Source organism: Pelobates fuscus, chromosome 3 (assembly GCF_036172605.1).
Source record: "Pelobates fuscus isolate aPelFus1 chromosome 3, aPelFus1.pri, whole genome shotgun sequence".
Classification (NCBI taxonomy): domain Eukaryota; kingdom Metazoa; phylum Chordata; class Amphibia; order Anura; family Pelobatidae; genus Pelobates; species Pelobates fuscus.
The window spans coordinates 151,819,235-151,839,828 of NC_086319.1; the positions used below are offsets into that span (position 1 = coordinate 151,819,235).

The 20,594-nt window shown below is 43.3% G+C and overlaps 1 protein-coding gene across 2 annotated transcripts in view; it reads right to left on the reverse strand.

Moving 5' to 3' along the window:
- The window catches only part of LOC134602560 (aldo-keto reductase family 1 member B1-like), a 271,778-nt gene that overhangs the window by 17,927 nt on the left and 233,257 nt on the right, over nt 1-20,594 (reverse strand). The window contains exons 2-7 of one of the 2 annotated variants that reach the window (XM_063447539.1): nt 9,415-9,582; nt 8,507-8,623; nt 8,010-8,087; nt 1,748-1,870; nt 1,104-1,210; nt 341-422 (exon numbers count right to left, since the gene is read on the reverse strand). In XM_063447539.1, the coding sequence (XP_063303609.1) occupies nt 341-422; nt 1,104-1,210; nt 1,748-1,870; nt 8,010-8,087; nt 8,507-8,623; nt 9,415-9,582 (675 nt within the window). The remainder of the gene's footprint in view (nt 1-340; nt 423-1,103; nt 1,211-1,747; nt 1,871-8,009; nt 8,088-8,506; nt 8,624-9,414; nt 9,583-20,594) is intronic. The other variant, XM_063447540.1, reaches the window with a different exon arrangement.

Sequence of the window (20,594 nt, forward strand, 5' to 3'; positions counted from 1 at the left end):
AAGGCCAGATCACAAACAGGTCAAAAGGGTAACATCTAGTCCATAAGCAGTTAAAGAAATCATAATGGAGTCGCCTTCCTTAGAATGCAAACAAAAGCAAAAGTGAATCTAGAAAAGATCAAAGCAGAATATGCAAATATAGACCCAATAGGATGTCAGCAAACATATATGAATGGGTGTTTTTTAAGTTTAGTTTTGGTGAGGAGTCAAATTTTAGGAAAGTTGTCTACATATATTGTACATGATGTTTACCTCAAATGCTTGGGTTTTTAGATTCATGATAACATTTAGTTTCTTTCAATTGGTAAACTACAGGCAATAATATATCAGTTTCACACACCTGTGCAGATGTCTTCTTGTGTTTGTCCGCAATTTCCTTAATTTTGGGTTCGTCAAGAAGTGATGGGTCTTCTGCTTTGGCCCTATATTTATGGAAACACAAGAATAATGCATAGAGCTCTTCTTGAGCTTGTACAGTCATTATACATACAAATACTGCATGATAGACTTACTGCACATAGATATTATGCATTTACTCTAATTGATATACCTTACTAAAATACACTTGAGTCTATGGGAACAGGTGCAGTCTCACCTCTATAGCCGAGATACCTATAAAGTCCTGCAGACTGTGGGTACTTCTGTCTAGAGGAATGGGGTTTGTGCGATATCTGATTTAGTATATACTGTACTACATATTGTACTTTGTACCTTAACTTCATTTCAGATACCGTTGTCACTCCCACTACCTCTGGAGGATATCCATATTGCATCTACCCAGTTTTTAATTCACTTGTATTTTCACGAGTGTGTCACTGTTATTACACTTTGTTTTGTTTTTTCCGTAAGCGGCTTAATAAAGGTTATACCTTATAATTATTCTAATATTTTAGAGATATCTTCTGGTGGAATGGATGTCCAATTTTTCCATCTCTAGTGGAACAACCATTTCACTTTAGTCTTTTTCTTTTGCTTTAACTATTGTATGGGGTTCATGCCCTTCTGATATCTCTGTAACCCTTTATGAATTTTGATGTGGACTCTATCCACTTCTAATATTTCCTTTCTTGTCTCTAACCTGTATAATATATCACAAGTCTTACCATGGGCGATCCGGTGATCCCAGCGGACTATACGCAGTTACAGCGATACCTTTGGATTGGCAATAATCTGTAAGTTTCTTTTGAGTCAAGTAGGGGTGGCATTCAATCTGATATTTAAAAGGAGCAAACATATTTCAAAAGAGAATAAATAACAATTCCTACCATTAAAACCCCATCTCCCCCCAAAATTTAATTGTTGGCCATGATACCATGGTAAAACGAACAAACCAAACAAAACAAAGTATAGTATGACAAAACATTAATAAGGAATTATCCAGCAAAAGAATGCACTTTCTTGAATATGTAATGAATTTAAAGAGTTATCTAGAAACAAGATCTCCTATTTCAGAGTAGTATACAATATGAATTAGTTCATAGATTCCTACCAAAAAAACTTAATTAAAAGAAATGTTCTGAGTTACAAGCTTGTCAGTTGACTATGATACCATCGTAAAAGAAACCACAGTATAGTATGGCATAGCAAAGGTCTGCATTATCTAAAAGATCCAACAAAAGAATGCACGCATAATGAGTTAAATAGAAACAAGATGTTATATTTCAATGTAGCATGCAATCTGGATCATTTTTCTTTAAACATCCCTGGGACAATTCCCTATCACATTACTTGTTTAATCCGTGCTTACCTGGTTAACTGCCGGTTTGTATTTTAATCCAGGCTTGTTTAGCAGCTGCTCTATCTGCTCATGGTTAAAGTTGGAAATGCCAATTGCTTTTACTAATCCAGCATCCACCAGTTCCTCCATAGCCTGACAGCACAATAGAAGAAGGGAAGATCAGATATCATTACAGCATCTGGAGGTGATGGACAATGTTTGCGGACTACTACTGGTAAAAGCCTTTAGTAGTGTACAGCTACACAAGTCATCAAACTAACTTTTGACAGGTGCCCCGCCCCTTTTTAGTAAACCACGCCCACTGCGCAATATAACCCCGCCCATTGCGCATTGTTGTGTGATCCACCCCTTTTTTGACTAAACCACGCCCATGACACCTTATGGGCCCCGCCCCTAATACATTTTTATTTTGTCAGGTGCCCCACCCCTATTTATTAAACCACGCCTGTTGCGCAATATGACCCGCCCATTGCGCGACGATGTGTGTACCGCCCCTTCTTTACTAAACCATGGCACTAAACCACAACCATGGCACATTACGTCCCCAGTGCTATTTTTGACGTAGTAACGGCCATTTTTATGAGTCCACACACACGGCGTGTTATGACCACGCCCATGATCTTTATTACATATTAGCGAACATTTTAATGAAGCCACATCACGGGGTGTTATAGACACGATACAATGTTCATAGAGTGTGCCACCATATGGTTGTATGAGGTATTACATTCTTTGATTGGATTTTTTACATTTATTTTTAATTTCATTTAGAGGAAGGATATTGCTGAGTAAAGGGATTGTGTCTGGGCATGTTTTTGAAAGATGTGTCTGGGATCTTTTTTAAAGTATAGAACAAACACAGAGGACAGATTTATATAAATCGGAGAAATAAATAAATGCCAAATTAACTCATATAGCAATGTTTATTAGACAAAAAAAAAGTCAATGCAATATTCACAGGAAAAACAATAATACAATATCCGCAGGAAAAGCTATAATACAATATATGTAGGAAAAGCAATAATCATCAAATGTATTAGTCAGAAAAGCAAGGAATAAACATCACAAATTCAACCAATCAGCAGGATGCTTTAGTATACGTGGGCGCTTCTTAGGTAGCAAATAGCCGTGAGATGTAGTTAATCCCGGGGTGCTAAAAGAAATATTTGGTAACGATTGTCTCTTTTGAAAATGGGGTGTTATGTCCCGAGTCTCACTTGGAAGGCTCTGCAATTTCAATCGTTCCAAATAGTCTCTATTTGATGTGTTGCCCACAACTGTAGATGGTATGTTCAGGTCAGCCATAGCCTGAAGAAAAGTATCCCAGCCCAGAGGTAATTTACGTACCGTAACATTGTGACTCTGGGTAACACTACGTACCAAATCGAGTATGCTGGATCCCGGTACAACAGTGTTTTTATAAACAAATTCACCCTTATCATTCCAAGCGGTAATGTGCTTAAATTGAGACATTCTACTCAACAACAATTCAGCATTTTTTTTATAGCGGACATTTACATTATTAACAACTTCATGAAATACAGCGTCTGAAACATCAGAGACTCCAGCAGCATGAGGATGTGCTACAGGGGTGTTTGGTACTGAGGATTCTCCAGGAGGTAAGAAAAGTGTCAAGCCCAACTTTTCGCTTTCACTCTGTTTAGCACGTACCAAGTATTTATGCAATATAGTGGTATACCTCTTTATCTTCTCATCATCCGACACACCTCTATTTTGAAGAATAGACATAATCTCATTATCTAGGTTCTGAGTGACAGACTCACGAGAGGCCTCAGAGCTCTGAGTGGTTCGCTGTATTAGGTCTAACTCTTGTTTAGACACTAAGTACTTTTTCTCAGCATGGGCCATTAACGGTTAGTCAAAAGACCGGTCAGCAGAGGTATAGCAAATCCCAACAGAGAGCCAATAAATCCTCCAGACTGTTTAACCAACTGCTTCTTCTTACTAAAAGACACCTTTTTGTTGCTCAGTGCTTTTATATTTTTTCGCCACTTTTTTAGCTTTTCTACTTGTTGTTGTGATAAAGGTATCTTACCTTTAAGGGTATTAAGAGCAATTTCACATATAGCCGTGACTAAATCATGAGATGCGGAGCATAAAATATCTTTTTTCTGTGATGGCGAGGCACTTATTAGACTTTGTAAAGCCAACCAATTGCGACGTATACGCATAGACATCCTTACAGGCTCTGAGATTCGGCAGGGAATGACCTGTTAATGGTATGTTATCGGCTTTTAGAGGGCTGTTTGTTATAAGTATATGCCGAGGGAAGGTCGGGTGGGAAGAGACCAGTTCTTAAGCGGTACTCTTCGAGGGTTGTAGATCTTAAATCTACAAGTAGATAACCATAAGATTTGCGTGTGGCATCTTCAAAAGCATCTAGAAAAAATTGTGATTTACCGGGGTACATTTGGCGGGCCAGAGTAGTGATTTGCAGTTTATCTCTTGGGTTCTTAAAAAGTACCATATATTTAGTGTTTAAAGCTATAGTACGACTTTTTTTACCTTGACAAAACACATTCTGCACCAGATACATAATACTCAGATTTCTGTGGTGCACATACTTGGTAAATGCTTTCTCAATTTCTGAACTCTCACTAGCAGCCTCCATTAAGTCATCAACAATAGTCAAATTTACTCTGTTAGGGGGAAACAAATTATCGTCATTAAATGTTGTGGGTAAACCCTCTATAAAACGAATATTTGGGGTTGTGAGTAATAATTCATCATAAAGCACTTGCCAGCAGGCATAAAACCAAACAATGTTATCAGGAGTGTGCGACATTAATGTGGTAGCATTCTGTAAAACCTGTTTGACAAAATAACTTTTCCCTGAATTAGAAGGGCCGGCAAATATGCATGAAAAAGGATGTTGTAAACGAGTGTCCATGGTGAATGGTTAGTAACCAAATGGGAGAGTGGTAAAGTTGTCGACCAAATATCTTTTTGTATAAACACACTTTTGTGTTTTCTGTAGTGGTCGCGTCTCTATCTGCCAAAGGAGTTTATTTCTGACAATTGAGGTCTGTCGTACCACTATTCTTTTCTGTTCATCAGGGTCTGAGTGCAAGGGGTAGTCCAACACCAGGTCTTTTAAACTGTCAAAGTTAATCAACTGGGCATTACTGGCATGAAGCGTTATGCCTTTCACCTTTAGAGATGTTTTATCCGTCGATAGTTTGTAACCATAAGTCTTGGGCCCTGCAGATACAAACTCTGTAATGTGTGTGTCACAGGGTATTTCACTAGTCAGCTCGCCTAGATAGTCCCCTAGAGGTGGATTCCAGTCACCCGCTGTACTAACAAAAATAACAGAGTCAGTGTCGTGGTAGAGACATCTCTCATTAAGACGGTCTAAAACATTATACAGTTCAAGTCGTGCATAGGCGGTGGTAAAACATGCAATAAATATATTGGTATTGCGAGACGGACTGTGACAGCCCTGGGCGTACTTCCAACTGAGCATGGCTGTGTCATCATTTATGAATGACAGAGAAGACACCTCATATTCAGGTAAAAATACATACCCAAAAAGCTTGTCAGGATCAGATACAAGACTTGTGGTTTGCAAATTAGGTTTCTGACCAAATTTGCCCCATAAAGAATTAAGAAACAATTTGGCAATCTGTCTTTTTGCAGGGTTTACTTCTATTTTCTCTGGTCTTAACAAAATACCCTCTTTAGCGTAATAAGCATCGATGTATTGGCGTCTTTTTTCATCAGTCGTACACCATTCAGGGTAACCTGAGGATTCCTGTTTATCCCTAAGGTGCACCTTTATATACTTTTCAAATAACGTATCGGAAGAGTTACCAACAGCCCTTTCACCACCCTGTAGAGCGTGCTGAATAGTGATCCCCTCTTTGTGTGCAACATACATTAACCACTGTATAGACTTTGTTGAGAAACGTTTCTGATTTGCATGGTAATTGTCAGAGGGTAAAATTGCTATGGTATTTTTCGGTAAAAACTTAAATCTGTACATGGCCATGCACACAGACGCTAATGTAGTGAGTTGGAAAGGGTCAATATCATTAATGACGGTTTCAGGACCGTCGGGGCCCATAATAGTTTTTACCTTCTTGGTCATCTCCATCACACTTTCTCTGTAGCAGACACAGGCCTGTTTCAAGATTTTAACATCATCTATACAGTATTTTTTAAGTTCATCTTGAAAATTGAACTGGCAATGTTGGTTCTCTTGATACCAGACCATAAACTCCTTTTTATCATCACACATCATTTGGTCATAACCATAATAGTCTACCGAAGGCATAGGGCCAATATAGGACTGATTCTGGGATGTGTTAAAAAAGTGTGGAAAATATCCTTTACAGCCGACGAACCCCAGGGCCTTTGGCAATTTACTTAGTTTCATGGGGAGAAAATTTAAAGAATCGATAAATCTGATACCTAGATCAGCGACAGTCACACAAAGTAATTTACCACCTTGCGCCAACAACTCGATAGCTATTTTCTCCTTAAGAAGTTGATTCACCACAAAGTAAGAGTCATACCTACCTGCATTATGCGCTATGAATGTGTAGCTACTAAAGGGTTTGTTTATAAATGTTATTACAAACTCCTCTAGGCACGATGTACCCTCAAACTCCCAGCACTTATCCCCTACTAACTCTGAAGCATAGATATAGTTGGGGATATGTACACCGGTCTCCTGCATACATTCAAAGTCATAAAAAATGTATTTGTTAGTAGGGTCTTTCCCCACCCCTGGGTTGTAAATGCCGGCTGTCTGTCAATAGTCATACTGTCCCATGTGTTTAAGGAAAACATTTAAGTTGTTGATTCTGTTACGGCTGTCATCCTGGGAACCCCTGTCTTGGTTGTAAATGCCATCTGTCTGTCATTGCTCATCTAAACACTTTTGGTTTTAGATCTGATTGCATTGCCACACGTGTCTAGTAATATTGTTACATAAGTTAATTTGGCATTTATTTATTTCTCCGATTTATATAAATCTGTCCTCTGTGTTTGTTCTATGCATTCAAAAAATATCCCAGACACATCTTTCAAAAACATGCCCAGACACATCCCCTTTACTCAGCAATATTTGGAACGATTGAAATTGCAGAGCCTTCCAAGTGAGACTCGGGACATAACACCCCATTTTCAAAAGAGACAATCGTTACCAAATATTTCTTTTAGCACCCCGGGATTAACTACATCTCACGGCTATTTGCTACCTAAGAAGCGCCCACGTATACTAAAGCATCCTGCTGATTGGTTGAATTTGTGATGTTTATTCCTTGCTTTTCTGACTAATACATTTGATGATTATTGCTTTTCCTACATATATTGTATTATAGCTTTTCCTGCGGATATTGTATTATTGTTTTTCCTGTGAATATTGCATTGACTTTTTTTTTGTCTAATAAACATTGCTATATGAGTTAATTTGGCATTTATTTATTTCTCCGATTTATATAAATCTGTCCTCTGTGTTTGTTCTATACTTTAAAAAAGATCCCAGACACATCTTTCAAAAACATGCCCAGACACAATCCCTTTACTCAGCAATATCCTTCCTCTAAATGAAATTAAAAATAAATGTAAAAAATCCAATCAAAGAATGTAATACCTCATACAACCATATGGTGGCACACTCTATGAACATTGTATCGTGTCTATAACACCCCGTGATGTGGCTTCATTAAAATGTTCGCTAATATGTAATAAAGATCATGGGCGTGGTCATAACACGCCGTGTGTGTGGACTCATAAAAATGGCCGTTACTACGTCAAAAATAGCACTGGGGACGTAATGTGCCATGGTTGTGGTTTAGTGCCATGGTTTAGTAAAGAAGGGGCGGTACACACATCGCCGCGCAATGGGCGGGTCATATTGCGCAACAGGCGTGGTTTAATAAATAGGGGTGGGGCACCTGACAAAATAAAAATGTATTAGGGGCGGGGCCCATAAGGTGTCATGGGCGTGGTTTAGTCAAAAAAGGGGTGGATCACACAACAATGCGCAATGGGCGGGGTTATATTGCGCAGTGGGCGTGGTTTACTAAAAAGGGGCGGGGCACCTGTCAAAAGTTAGTTTGATGACTTGTGTAGCTGTACACTACTGCCTTTTTTGATAGAGGCTGGAATCATAATGATCAGATCTAACCCGTACGTTGGTGGTCGGAGCTTGTGTGCCCCTATGACATAGTAATGCAGTGTGATTCGTGTGTGAATTTCAGTTTTGGTAGTGTGTCATTGCCACTCATTCTGACTGACATACCTCCCATGTGTCTAGAAAGCATGTGTTTGCTTGAATAACCAGGCCTTCTTCATCAGTAGGGATCAATGAATCTCCATCCTGTAATAAATAAAGAGCACATTTTAAAAGGTCCAAGACTATCCTTTTTCTGTGGTTAAAATGAACACTTCAAACACCATAACAACTACAGAATGATGTAGAAGTTAGGGTGACAAGAGTGTCCTCTTACAACCAATCATATGCATCCGTGCTTTCTGCTAGTTCTAACAGAGCGCTAGAAGTTATTTAAAGAAAAATCTATCTTCCCGTGATTTACACTTCTGTTTTAATATGCAACACTCTGAAATTGTCTCTTACATATAACAGAGATCATACGATCTAAGCATTCTCTTCCATTGATCAAGTTACTTTGGTTTTAGTTAGTTATGAAAAACACATATGGACTTTCAAGGCTCCTGTATGAAGCACAATACTGCCATGGTATAGTTCAGTTTATTAAATCACTGTTGCCCACTCACCTTGAATCCTCCTGGAAAATGCATTAGATAAAGATCCAGGTAGTCCAGATTCAGATCAGACAAGGTTTTTTGGCAGGCCCCCTTTACCAGAGACTTCTTATGGAAAGTGCACCAGAGCTGTAAAATAAAGTTAGTATACACAATCAATTACTGTCCCACCAATAAATATAGAGGTTCTGTTTAGGTTTTAATAAATTAAAATACAAAATATGCATTGAAGAAATAGAACATAAACCCAACCCTCTAATAACCCAACCTATTGCTGTAGAGATACTTTTAAAAATATTACACGTTTGCAACTTTAACTTTTCACTGCTCATGATTGTATACAATGCAGTATGTCTAAAAATGTACATAAAACAGAAGACAAATCACCCCCAGTAGCACAAAAAGGGATGATTTTTCTTTTTTAAAATTCATGAAAAAAAAAGTAGTTTAAAGGGACACTATAGTCATCCAGACCACTTCAGCTCAATAAAGTGGTCTTGGTGCCAGGTCCCTCAGGTTTTAACCCTTCAGTTGTAAACATAACAGTTTCAAAGAAACTGCTATGTTTACATAGCAAGGTTAATCCAACCTTTAGTGGCTGTCTTCCTGACAGCCGCTAGAGGCGCTTCTGCGACTCTGGATGCGAAATTTGCATCCAGCGTGCAGAACGTCCATAGGAAAGCCTTGAGAAAGGATTTCCTATGGACTGTTAGAATGCGCGCACGAGGGCGCTGGATTAAGGTAAACTGCTGAAGGGGTTTTAAGGCTTGCGCCACAGGAGGGGGACTCTGAGGGTGAGGGTCTCCCAAGGATGACAAAGTGTCAGGAAAACGGGTTTGTTTTCCTGACACTATAGTGATCCTTTAAGAAAAATATTGATGTCAGTCTAGCCTCAGTTTTGCAGGGTTCTATACACATACCTTGCTAACAACAAACAGGTCTTCTCTCTTTACCACTCCTTCCTTAATCTTCGTTTGGATCCCCTCACCGACCTCCTTCTCATTCTGATATACGTAGGCACCATCCACATGCCTGTATCCCACATCGAGTGCTTTTTCCACAGCTGCCTTTACCTTACCTGGCTGAGACTGGAAGGACCATAGTTTGGTTACTAGATGGCATTACAACTCACTATGCCAAGACATTTAGAAAACATATTATAAAGTATTTTTATATTAAAAAGATGTAATCTAATTTTGTTGTACATGTTCTGGAAAGTTGTATTTTCACAGGTCAGACACACAACCAAGCTGCAATCAACTGGAAGTCAGGTGTACGAAACAAGTGCAAATATTGCAGAGCAAGATGACAAACAAGACTAGACAACTGTGCTGAACAGATGGGAAAAAGCTGGCCAAACCACAGGGTCCAGATATTTGTTTTTTTATGGGAGACATTATCTCTTTATCAAGTCTGGCAAATTTCTGGGGACCTCAAATAGGGCAGATAGGAACTCAGATGTGGACCTTGCTTTAGAGGCACTTTACTCCTGGTTTGGCATTAGTACTCTACGCAGTAAACGTAAAAGGAACCCTATAGCATTAGGAATACAAACTTGTATATCGGGCGCTATAGTGCCCTGATCCCTAATTAGATTTAGCCCCCATGCACATTAAAAAATTTAAAAAAGCATTTTACTTACCTTTTTTCCTTCGCCCAGACTCCCTCTGTGTTGCTGCTGGCTCTGCTTCCCACGACGTCATCACGGATTCGTTGCTTCCTCGGCAATTGTCCAATCATATGCTCATAATAAAAAAAGATGGGGGAAATGCGTGTGTGCAGCAAGCAAAACAAGTGCTAATTGAATGTTTCACTCAGTTGTTGCACAGGAACCACCTGTGCAACAACAGCACTTGGCTGTCTGCAAGGTATGCTTAACTCTGCAAAGTACACATTGCAGTCTCTACAAAATAAAAATAAAATAAAAAAAGGCCCAGTGCACCCAGATCACTTCATTGAGATGAAGTGATTTGGTTGCATTTATTGATCTTTTAAATATGCAGTATTAGGCTGTGCCTCTTCTGGCAGGAGTCTGATATTGCTCTCCTGAGGCAGAACAGTAAGGGCTTGTGAAGACTATGCACACCAACATGGGGTTGGAATAAATTGGGGTAGGTAAGATGGGGAGCGAGGAGTGATGGTGGTAGAGGGTTATTGACTTGGATAAGGAGATTGGAGGAAGTGACATAGATAGAAAGCAGGTGAGGAATACGGGAAGGGGGCAAGTAATATGCAGAATATAGTAACTAGGAAATAATCCTTAGAAATAGTAGTGAGAACATCAATATAACTAATGGCTCTCCTACAATTTTACAAAAAGTACATAGAAAAAGAAAAAAAAAGTGTCAATTTTAAGAATGTACTTTTGTGAACATATGTTTTCCAGTATTAAGCACTCCAAGTCAAAATTGAGGACAAAAATGACTGATTGTCACCTGGAGCACTACCTCTAGCATTACCCACCAGAGAAATACTTAAAGGGACACTCCAGGCACCCAGACCACTTCTGCTCATTGGAGTGGTCTGGGTGCCAACTCCCACTACTCCTAACCCTGCAAGTGTAATTATTGCAGTTTTTTTATAAACTGCAATAATTACCTTGCAGGGTTAACTCCACCTCTAGTGGCTGTCTATTAGACAGCCACTAGAGGGAACTTCCTGCTCTATAGCACAGGAAACCTGTGCTAGAGCATCGCTGGACATCCTCACGCTGTGTGAGGACCTCCAGCGTCGCTCAAATCCCCATAGGAAAGCATTGAAATTCGTTTTCAATGCTTTCCTATGGGTCTCCTCGGCCGGTGGTCTCCTCGGCCGGTGGGCGGGATCAGTCTCGCCCACCGGCCGACGGAAGAACAGGGAGGAGCGTCACGGAGGAGAAGACAGCGGCGAGGGACATCGCCGCTGCCTCAGGTAAGTGACTGAAGGGGTTTTCACTCCTTCAGTAACCGGGGATTGGGGGGTGGGAGAGGGACCCTCCAGTGCCAGGAAAACGGATAGTTTTCCTGGCACTGGAGTTTCCCTTTAAGAACATATAATTATTATTAGAAAAATAAGCAGAGTTAGTGTTCTAATTCATAGAATATTTTATTTGTTTTATTGCCATTACATTGTATATAAGAGTTGTCTGTTGTGAGGCCAGTCACAAGTGCCAAATCTTCATAGTGGCCCTCGAATTCCAAAGGGTTGAGCAAACATTTAACTTAGAAAAACTGTATACTTTTATTATTATTGTATTGTTCTTACAGTACTAGTATAAAACGTTATTATAAAATTAAGAAAGGGAGTATAGTTTGCTACTTTGGTCTCAAACTGGGCTGATTAATTGTAGTTGCCCCCTCCAGCAAAATGTAACATATTCCCTGAAGAAAAAAAAAAACACACTTATTGACTTCAAAATATCAAATCATGGAGGCGGAGCTTAGCGGGCAAAGCGGACGGTCGCATGGTAGTGGGGCTCCCGACAATTGAGCCAACAAACCCCTTATACAAACGAGCAAACAGATCAAAACTCCGCTCCAGATACCCATCGAGACCCACACTGTAACGAGTATATACCCCTACACGCAGGATCCAGCCTAACAGAAGACAGTACAGAGGAGAGATACGTCTACCGGACCTTAGAGTGGCCGGACTCGACGTAATAGGATAAGACAGAGTCAGGAACGATCCGAGGTCAAGGGCACAAAGAGACAGCGTAAACGAAAACTAGCCGGGGACTGGTACACAGGAATCAGCAAGCCGGCAAACAGTACAGAAAAGGATAAAGCGAAAACGAAGTCAGAATACAAAGCCAAGGTCAAATACGGAGAAACACAACTGAACACAACAAGCACTAAAGGGAACTGTAGCAGAAACCACGATAGGGCAAGGAACTAAGGGAAAAGGGTAAGTATAAGTAGCCTTCAAACTAATGTGATTGGCTCCTGTCACTTCCACTCCCCCAACAGGTAAGTGTATGGGGTGATTGGCATGACAGGAGCCAATGGGAGCCTTTTTGCAATTTAGGCTCCCACTGTCTCTTTAAGAGCGCGCCCGAGATTCGCGGCGCGCTCTTAGCTGCAGGCGGGACACGTGACCGCTTCTCGCGGTCACTGCCCGCCTTCCTGTCAGAACAGTCGGACGAGCCGCGCGCGGCTCGTGCAGCCGCAGGACCGCGCGCGGCTTGAAGAGAGGACCGCGTCCGGCCCCCGGATAAGGTAAGTACCGCTACAGTACCCCCCCCTGAGGACACGCCCTCCGGGCGGGCAGGACCAGGCCTGGCAGGAAAACGCGAATGGAAAGAACGTACAAGGCGGGGAGCATGAACAGCATCCGCAGAAATCCAACTGCGCTCCTCAGGCCCATAACCCTTCCAATGTACCAAGTACTGAAGCCGACCCCGAAGAAAACGAGAGTCAATAACAGCAGATACTTCGAACTCCTCATGACCCTCCACAGAGACAGGAGGGGGAGGGGGAGTATGCCGGGTATAGCGGTTGTGTACGTAAGGCTTCAACAAAGAGGTGTGAAATACATTGGGTATACGCAGATTCTTAGGCAGACCCAAGGCATAAGAAACGGGATTAACCTTATGTATAATGCGATAAGGACCAATGAAGCGGGGAGCCAATTTCATAGAAGGCACCCGGAGGCGAATATTCCGTGTGGAAAGCAAAACCCTGTCCCCCACAACATAGGAAGGAGCCGCTCTGCGATGCTTGTCAGCCTGAGCCTTCTGGCGGGCAGCAGAGTCCACCAAAGAACGCTGAACCTGCTCCCAAGTATTACGCAAACCAGCCAAATGCTCATCCAGAACTGGCATGCCCTGAGAGGAGAATGCAGCCGGAAGAACAACGGGATGCTGGCCATAGACAACGTAAAAAGGGCTTTTGCCGGAAGAATCATGAGTGGCATTATTCCGAGCAAATTCAGCCCAAGGAAGCAGGTCAGACCAATTGTCCTGATGGTGAGACACAAAACAACGGAGGTACTGCTCTAGAGACTGGTTGGCACGTTCAGCAGCTCCATTAGACTGGGGGTGGTAAGCGGAAGAAAATGAGAGGGAAATACCCATCTCCGAACAAAAGGCTTTCCAGAACCTGGAAATAAATTGGCTACCCCTATCGGATACAATAGATAAGGGAATACCATGTAATCGAAACACTTCTCTAGCGAAGATAAGAGCCAATTCCTTGGAAGTGGGCAACTTGCGAAGAGACACAAAGTGAGCCATTTTGGAAAACCGATCTACTATCATTAGGATGACTGTGTTACCATTCGAAGGGGGTAATTCAACAATAAAATCCATTGATAGATTAGACCAAGGTCTCTCGGAAACGGGCAACGGATGCAACAGCCCACAAGGAACTCTACGAGAGGTTTTCATACATGCACAAGTAGTACAAGCACTTATATAGTCAGTAACATCCTTACGTAAGGTATCCCACCAGAAATACCGAGAAACGGCTGACACTGTTTTGGAAATACCAGGATGTCCAGCAGTCTTAGTATCGTGATAAAGTGACAGAATATCCCGTCTCTCGGGAATGTCAACGAACAATTTATCATTAGGCCTCTCGCTGGGTGCCATGCCTTGTTTCGCTTGTATGGCCTGCAAGAGGGACGAGGAAATAGACAATATAGTAGTTGCTATTATCCTGTCTGGGGGAATGACAGGAGTGACATCAATCTCCTGTTTGTCAATAGTCTCGAATTGTCTGGACAGGGCGTCCGCTTTAGTGTTCCGGTCACCTGGCCTATAGGTGATTATATAATTAAAATGAGACAAGAACAGTGACCACCTAGCCTGCCTTGAAGACAATCTTTTAGCTTCGCTAAGGTAGGATAGGTTCTTATGATCTGTAAATATGAGAATAGGATCCTTAGTTCCTTCTAGCAAATGTCTCCATTCTTTGAGTGCTAAAATGATAGCAAGGAGTTCGCGATTACCCACATCATAATTCCTCTCTGCCTTGGACATTTGTTTAGAAAAGAAGCCACAAGGATGCAATGGCTTGTCAGGAGACTCTCTTTGGGATAAGACAGCACCTACCCCTATATCGGAAGCATCAACCTCAAGTATATATGGCAATGAGGGGACAGGATGCTGTAAAATAGGGGCAGAGGCGAACGTAGTCTTAAGAAAGTCAAAAGCCTGAAGTGCCTCAGTAGACCAGACACGTGTATTGCCATCCTTTTTAGTCATACGAGTTATAGGCGCTACTATAGACGAAAAACCTTTGATAAAACGTCTATAATAATTAGAGAACCCCAGAAAACGCTGGATGGCTTTCAGACCTTGCGGCAGAGGCCATTCTATGACTGCAGCGAGCTTCTGGGGATCCATCCGAAAACCCTCGGCGGAAATCAAATACCCTAAAAACTGGACCTCGGACTGGTCGAATAGACATTTTTCTAATTTGCAATAAAGACCATTAGCAAGAAGGGTCTTCAGAACTGTTGTAACATGTCTGTGATGAGCGTGAATGTCTGTAGAATATATTAAAATGTCATCCAAGTACACAATAACAAATGAGTGAATAAAATCCCTTAAGACATCATTAATAAATTCTTGGAACACTGCTGGGGCATTGCAAAGCCCAAATGGCATGACGGTATACTCATAATGACCTGACCGAGTGTTAAAGGCTGTTTTCCATTCGTGGTCCTTTTTAATACGTATCAAATTGTATGCTCCTCTAAGATCTAATTTGGTGAATACCGTAGCATGTTTGAGCCTGTCAAACAATTCTGTTATTAGAGGTATAGGGTAAGCATTTTTGATGGTGATCTTGTTAAGACCTCTATAATCAATGCAAGGTCTTAAATCACCTTCTTTCTTTGATACAAAGAAGAACCCCGCTCCAGCCGGAGAAGAGGATCTTCTAATAAATCCCTTGTCTAATGACTCTTTAATGTACTCCTCCATGACACGGTTTTCTTGAACCGATAGGGGGTACACCCTGCCCTTAGGAGGTATAGTACCAGGCAACAAATCAATAGCACAATCGTAGGGTCTGTGAGGTGGTAATTTGTCAGCCTCTCTTTTATCAAAGACAGTCTTTAAAGTTAAATACTGAGAGGGTATAGTCGTAGATAAAGGAGGAACAGTAGGAACGTTAATAGAATTCACAGGCGTGACTTCAATAGTACATGACTCATGGCAGGCTTCACTCCATGATTTTATCTGCCCTGTCTCCCAGTCAAAAATGGGATTGTGGGCACGTAACCATGGATACCCTAACACCAACTGTGAAGAGGGAGAGGTGATGACCTGGAACCGAATGGTTTCATAGTGTAGAACCCCTGTGTACATGTGTAGCGGTGCAGTCTCGTGAGTAACAACAGGAGATATCAATGGTCTACCATCTATGGCCTCAACGGCCAAGGGTATCTCCTTCTCTCTGATGGGAATATTGTTTCTCTTTACAAAACCAGAGTCTATAAAGTTCTCGGCTGCCCCAGAATCAACCAGGGCGTCTATGTTTTCAACTATACAACTCTCTCCCATATGTAAAGAAACAGGGAGAAGCAGTCGGTTAGGAGGCAAAGTAGGAGACTTAGAAATCACACCCAAGGCCAGTCCCCTATAAGGTCTTAGGTGCGAGAGTTTTCCGGGAGCAGAGGACACTCCTTTACCATATGGTCTCTCTTACCACAATATAGGCAGAGTCCCTCCCTTCTCCTATGTAATTTCTCAGTATCTGAGAGTTTGGCAACCCCTAATTGCATAGGTTCCTCTTCAGGTACTTTAACACTCTCCGGTATATTAACTCTGGGTTGAATAGGTGTAACAAAACGTCTATTCCTGTTCTTAGTATAGAGCCTGTCACGAATCCTATTATCTATATCGATGAGGTAGTCAATAAGGTCCTCTAAGGCAATAGGAAGCTCCTTAGCTGCTACCTCATCCAATATAGAGTCTGATAAACCTTCCATGAAGGCCGTAGTTAACCCATTATTGGTCCAATCGACCTGTGAGGCAAGGGTACGAAACTGTATAGCGTAATCAGCCACAGACCTAGAACCCTGTTTAACCCTCATTAATGCTCTAGCGGCATTCTTAGACCTTTTCATAGTATCAAAAGTTCTGCGAAAAGCTGTTAGGAAACTGTGAAAGTTATGCACCATAGGTCCATTAGCCTCCCAAATAGGGTTTGCCCATTCAAGTGCTTTGTCGGTAAGTTGGTGCATAAAGAACCCAACTTTAGACCTCTCTGTGGGAAATGAACGTGGATACATTTCAAAATGAAACTCTATTTGGTTAATGAACCCTCTGCATGTCTTAGAATCCCCTCCATACCTAGGAGGAGGCGTTAAATGTGCTGTAGCGTTAGGCATAGTCGATACTTCAGGAAGCAGGGGTGCAGGAGGGTTAGGTGCGGTTGCTGGAATGGTTCTAGCTAAGAGCGTCTGGAGAGCCTGAGCTATTTGATCCATACGGTGATCCTGCTCTACAAATCTAGCCTCATGGGTCGCCATCTGTTGAGCTAAATCTGCGGGGTCCATGGCCCTATCGTAATGTAACGAGTATATACCCCTACACGCAGGATCCAGCCTAACAGAAGACAGTACAGAGGAGAGATACGTCTACCGGACCTTAGAGTGGCCGGACTCGACGTAATAGGATAAGACAGAGTCAGGAACGATCCGAGGTCAAGGGCACAAAGAGACAGCGTAAACGAAAACTAGCCGGGGACTGGTACACAGGAATCAGCAAGCCGGCAAACAGTACAGAAAAGGATAAAGCGAAAACGAAGTCAGAATACAAAGCCAAGGTCAAATACGGAGAAACACAACTGAACACAACAAGCACTAAAGGGAACTGTAGCAGAAACCACGATAGGGCAAGGAACTAAGGGAAAAGGGTAAGTATAAGTAGCCTTCAAACTAATGTGATTGGCTCCTGTCACTTCCACTCCCCCAACAGGTAAGTGTATGGGGTGATTGGCATGACAGGAGCCAATGGGAGCCTTTTTGCAATTTAGGCTCCCACTGTCTCTTTAAGAGCGCGCCCGAGATTCGCGGCGCGCTCTTAGCTGCAGGCGGGACACGTGACCGCTTCTCGCGGTCACTGCCCGCCTTCCTGTCAGAACAGTCGGACGAGCCGCGCGCGGCTTGAAGAGAGGACCGCGTCCGGCCCCCGGATAAGGTAAGTACCGCTACACACACATCCTCAATGGGTCGAAAAACGAAAAAGGCGAAAGCCGAAAAACCCCGACAAAGCATGGATATCGAGGCTCTGTGGCGGCAAGCACAGGCCGCAACCGGAGCGCACATGGCAGCCATGCATGGCGGATGCTCCGATTTTTCGGATGGGACCTCTGAAGGAGAGGATGGGGACCCCCCCACAGCCCGAGACCACACAGGTACAAACGCTGGTACAGGCACAGCCACCCATGAAAGCACCCACCCCAGTGTCTATGGAGGCTATAGGGGAACTCATGGCAGACCACCATAGAAAGATAGCAGCAGATGTGGCCCTGCTTAGAGGGGATTTTAAACTCATTACAGCCAGGCTGGGAGCTGTGGAAGGCACCGTTAATAATCACACGACACAGATTGCAGAACTACAAGCGGCAATACATAGCCTAAAGCAGCAAACCCTGCTCCACGAGCAGCAACTGGCCTCCAAGGAGGATAAACTTCGCCGCAACAACCTAAAACTTAGGGGAGTCCTGGACTCCATCCCAGAGGCGGAACTACCACATCTGGCAAGGAGACTTCTCACCACGCTAGTGACCCCGAAATCAGCCAAAGCAATCACCCTCGATGGCATATTCCGCCTGCCAAAGTCAGCGAGAGCTCCAACTACCGCCACAAGGGACCTCATAGTCCGGTTCCAGTCCGTCAGTGACAAGCAGGCAATCTTGGCAGCTGTTAGAGGCCAACCAACACTTACCTTTGAGGGTATGACACTTTCCTTCTTTGCTGATCTCTCGGGGGGGACATTGGCGTGGAGGAGATCCCTGGGCCCATTCACATCCCTCCTGCGACTACACCAAGTCCGGTACCGCTGGGGACCAGGGCGCACCCTTCAGATTGAACGAGGAGGCAACTATCACACAGTCCATACCATGCAGGAGGCCACGGAGGCACTAGGACTACTGAACCTCCCCACGACTGCACTCGCCACAGGGACAGACACGGCCGGACCCACGTGCCCACTGGAGGAACGCAGCCGCTGCACCGGAGTTTGTCCCCCGACGACCCACTGCAAACTCATATGCGGCAGCCACTACATGAACTGGGGCTCAGCAATACTAGACCCACTTTCGGGCATACCATACCCCCCCCCCCCCGTCGATCGTCTGCATATGACTCTACACATGTAGCAGATGAGAACATCTCAAGGGTTAATGTTGCATCACGGACATAGTTTATTCTTATTTTCCTTATTCCTTATTCTTTATTACTGTTACGTGACTCTCTACCCACACGGGCGGACTCTGTCTTTTAAACTATCCGCACCAACTGGTTTTTCAGACTTATCTGCAAACTCGCGGGATCAGGGCCGGCCTTAGGGGTGTGCGAGCTGTGCGGCCGCACAGGGCGCCATGGAGCAGGGGGCGCCCTGCGGCCGCATAGCTCACACAGCAGGGGCATATTAGCCGCGAGGCTAACAAGGCATTTGCCTTGGGTGGCATTTTCCAGGGGGCGGCAAAAAAGGCCGCCCCCAAATGCCCAAGGCAAATGTCTTGTTAGCCTTGCGGCTAACAGAAATGCTGGGCGGTCGGGCGGCGCTGGCGGGCGGCTGGCGAGGGAGCACTTCCTCTGAGCTGTCTGCTCAGCTCCCTCGCGCCCGCAGAGTGAGGCTGGGAGCCGGAATATGATGTCATATTCCGGCTCCGCCTCCCAGCCTCACTGTGCGGCGCGCGAGGGAGCTGAGTAGACAGCTCAGAGGAAGTGCTCCCTCGCAGGCCACCCGCCAGCGCCGCCCAGCAGCCACTGGACCACCAGGGAGAAATAGGACCCCCCCCCCAGCATTCCCAAAGGTAAGGGGGGGGGTGTTTAAATACATTTTAAAACATGTGTTAATGTGTGTGTGCCTGTTAGTGTGTGTGTGTGTGTGTCTGTTAGTGTGTGTGTGTGTGTGTGTCAGAGTGTGTCTGTTAGTGTGTCTGTTAGTGTGTGTGTGTCAGAGTGTGTCTGTTAGTGTGTGTGTCTGTTAGTGTGTGTGTCAGTGTGTATGTCAGTGTGTGTGTCAGTTAGAGTGTGTGTCTGTTAGTGTGTGTGTCTGTTAGTGTGTGCGTCTGTTAGTGTGTGCGTCTGTTAGTGTGTGCGTCTGTTAGTGTGTGCGTCTGTGAGTGTGCGTCTGTGAGTGTGCTTCTGTGTGTGTGTGACTGTGTGTGTGTGACTGCCTATGTGTGACTGTCTGGGCAGACTAGATTGGCTGAATGGTTCTTATCTGAACCCACATTCTATGTCTGTGTTTGTGCGTGTGTGTGTTTGTGTGTGGCTGTCTGTGTATGACTGCCTGAGTGTTTTTGTGTGTGTATGGCTGTCTGCCTGTGTGTGGGAAGGGGGAAGGAGTGCGCGGGATGCCCTGCGCGGGATGCCCGGTATCCAATGACTCTACCTAATGCCTTAGTTAACACATCTTTCTATATTTTCAATGTATATAAGTTTTTTTGATTTTTCTTTTGGAGTCCATGCAATCGCAGCAAACAAGTACATGGTGCTGTGTGTGCCATAGGGTGGATATCAGCCTGTTGAATTACTCTAATACTGTTTATATCTAAGTGATCATTGTTCTTTTACGTATATATAGCCTGAAATACCCTAATTTTTGCATACGCATATTCTGGTAGCACACTCATGAATAGCAAGCCTGATCTCGCTAATGTAAACTCATTGTGACATATAACGTGCACTAGGTTAACCCTGCCTTCATTCTACTAATTTTTAGACTAGCCAGTTAGCCTTACCAGGGATGTGCTACAATGCCTAAGCTAGACAAGTATATTTAGGCTGTGACATGCAACACATTTAAAAACTCATTACTGTGTTTAAAGGTATTATTCACCGACATTTAATATTTCTCTCTCAGTTGATAACTAGCATGTTTTCCATTTACTATTATTATTATTAAATGAGGTTGGAGCCTGCTGGAGTTTATAAT